Here is a 2,434-nt window from a genome sequence, read left to right as displayed (position 1 = left end):
GCTACAACGTCCCGACGGTGATCGACCGCCTTGACGCCTTGTTGCTCGTTCTGAAGTCTTGCAAGGGTCGGACCTGCATTAAGCCATGGCACCCCGACGGATCGGTGCAGAATTTGCTTGAGGCTCTGGATGCTCAGTATGATTCATTCTACTATGACCAGCCAAAGGTGTCGTATGGACGGTGTGAATACGCTTATGTCATTGATGCGGAGGGGCCGCAGACGGCACTAGCGTATAGGAATGGTTATTCTCTGGATCAGAGGATCTAAGGTCGAGTGGTTCCGAACTGCTGGATTAGTAGGGGTAGAATCTGGGATGCTACAGGATGTTCCCAAGCGCTGTGTTTGAAATGACTGTTTTGATTAGGAGCGTTAGATTTTAGACTAGCTAGCCGAAAAGTTCATTCCGAACGTGCTAGTTCCCTGCCCCGAGTCTCTGCGTGAATTATTTCACTTGTTGATTGTTTCGGTTAAACCGCGGCTTACGGAGTGTATTCCGGAATCTTTCGTTAGGAGATGACACCAGACACTCTTGAATGGATTTTCCTGATTCTGCCATAGACTGAAATTGGATGCGTTGACTAGATTTCGGTTAGAATCTCACACGTGGCGGGTTCAGAACTTAGTAAACTCGGTAATATGGCGCTTTCAGAGAATTTTAATACTAAATAAGCTCTAGTTGACGTTAACACTTGAGACCGATGACTAAATGTCAGATGAGTCAGTCTTGATTTCGAAGGAACTAGAATGAGCCTATTTTATCTACTTAAACTATGATAAGTAGGTCTTTAGGGTGTTGTAGGGGTGATTCAGTACCGTTTCGTAACCACACGTAGACTCATTGAGTATTGGAAGTAGATTATTTAGTGACTTTAACATCAGATTACGTGTATACGTTCATACTGGATTAAAAGTTTTTCTACATGTATCTGTATTTTTTCCAGCTCCAGTTTGAGACTCCTGCACTAACCCCCGAGCCTATCGCGTGTGGGGCCCCTATTCGAATTCATAAGCTCGAACAATCTTGGGACTACTCAGTTGGCCACTCGGAGGGATCCGGTGGGATGGAGTTTAAGGGTTTGTGGGGCCGGTGGGATGAACATCACCTCCATCGAGTCCCCTCTACATCCTTTTTTCTCTAGCAACCGAACCTCTAATTTCGGGAAAAGAAATGTCTTCATTACGTACTATTCAAATTCGCTTCAAATGTCGAATTTCCGGCTGCACCTCCAGATTCCAGCGAAAAGAACACCAGAATCGCCATGTTAGGATAGCACACGGGTGCATTGGCCCGTGAGTGTCCGCTTTGCGCCCGCAGATTCTCTAGAAGGTGCGCATATATTTACTATTTCTTAGCAGCAAAAATATGTAGGTAATCCTCTGACGCTCTTCAATCAAATGACTCCCTTCGTCTCCATATCCGTCTCGATCACGGGCCACAAGAGCCGATTCGGGTATATCGAGCATGCCGGCGCTGTCGCCTAGCTAAAATCCGCTGCAGTGGAGGCGCTCCCTGTAGTCGCTGTTCCGCCCAGGCACGGCACTGTGTCTATGACGACCGCCAAAGAACTCAACAACACGACCAGCAACCTCAATCTTCACGGACATCGCAGCCACCGGAAGATCAAACGCCTTCTTTCTCTCCCCTCCCCACTGACGGAGGCCATGACTCGACCACCCGTTTCACTCCTTATATCCACCTTTATTTCGCCCATTTCCAACCCCCATTGGCCCATCCTGCATCATGCCACCTTCAACACATTCGATGAGTCACCATTACTCCTACAGGCTGTCTCCATGATCGGGTTATGGGTCAGTGACAAGTCTTCAGCGCGGGAGGTGGCCATCAGCCTGCATCGGAAACTGGGCCCATCCATACTAGCGCAGCAGGTAACTCTCCCCCTTTCTAAGCAACAAACGTGCCAAAAAGAAAAAGGGGCAAAGCCTAACGGGGAGCCAGGAGAGATGGACTTGCGCCCTTCCTTTTCAAGGAGAACCACTCAACGACGACGTCGTCGACAACCCAATACCAGAGCAAGCAACCGTATCTCGATGTCCCGTAGCCACAAACCAGGCAATCCTCCTATATCTGATCTTTTCGCTTGTACTTAATAGCAAAGGCAATACTGACACCAATATTAGCAATAATATTACTGGCATCTGCGCCACTCCACGCTCCCTCGACCTAACACACACTCTCTCCCCCATGGACCAACACATCCTTTCCCTCGTGGTGAGTACCTGCCTCCGAAACAACATATTCTACTATCCACAAATGATGAACTGGTACCATCATACCATGCACTCCATCACTTGCATCTGGGTCGGGATGGAGGAACTCAAGCGGTTCGGATTGGCATTGTATAAAGATTGCCGGCTGTGTCAGAGCGGAAACGATATACTAGAAAGTGAAGCGGATACGGGGGAAGGGAGAA

General features: G+C 48.4%; 1 protein-coding gene across 1 annotated transcript in view; it reads left to right on the top strand.

Annotated features, from left to right (window-relative positions):
- Nucleotides 1-1,170: 1,170 nt before the first annotated feature.
- ASPBRDRAFT_79730 (uncharacterized protein) overlaps nucleotides 1,171-2,434 on the top strand; it is a gene marked incomplete at its 5' end in the record, with an annotated part of 1,518 nt that continues 254 nt past the window's right edge. The window contains 4 exons of the mRNA XM_067629481.1: nucleotides 1,171-1,280; nucleotides 1,501-1,679; nucleotides 1,831-1,889; nucleotides 1,960-2,434. Coding sequence (XP_067472741.1) covers nucleotides 1,171-1,280; nucleotides 1,501-1,679; nucleotides 1,831-1,889; nucleotides 1,960-2,434 — 823 coding nt within the window. The remainder of the gene's footprint in view (nucleotides 1,281-1,500; nucleotides 1,680-1,830; nucleotides 1,890-1,959) is intronic.

Source organism: Aspergillus brasiliensis, assembly GCF_001889945.1.
Source record: "Aspergillus brasiliensis CBS 101740 unplaced genomic scaffold ASPBRscaffold_53, whole genome shotgun sequence".
In the NCBI taxonomy this organism is placed as follows: domain Eukaryota; kingdom Fungi; phylum Ascomycota; class Eurotiomycetes; order Eurotiales; family Aspergillaceae; genus Aspergillus; species Aspergillus brasiliensis.
This window is presented reverse-complemented; position numbering and strand designations above follow the sequence as displayed.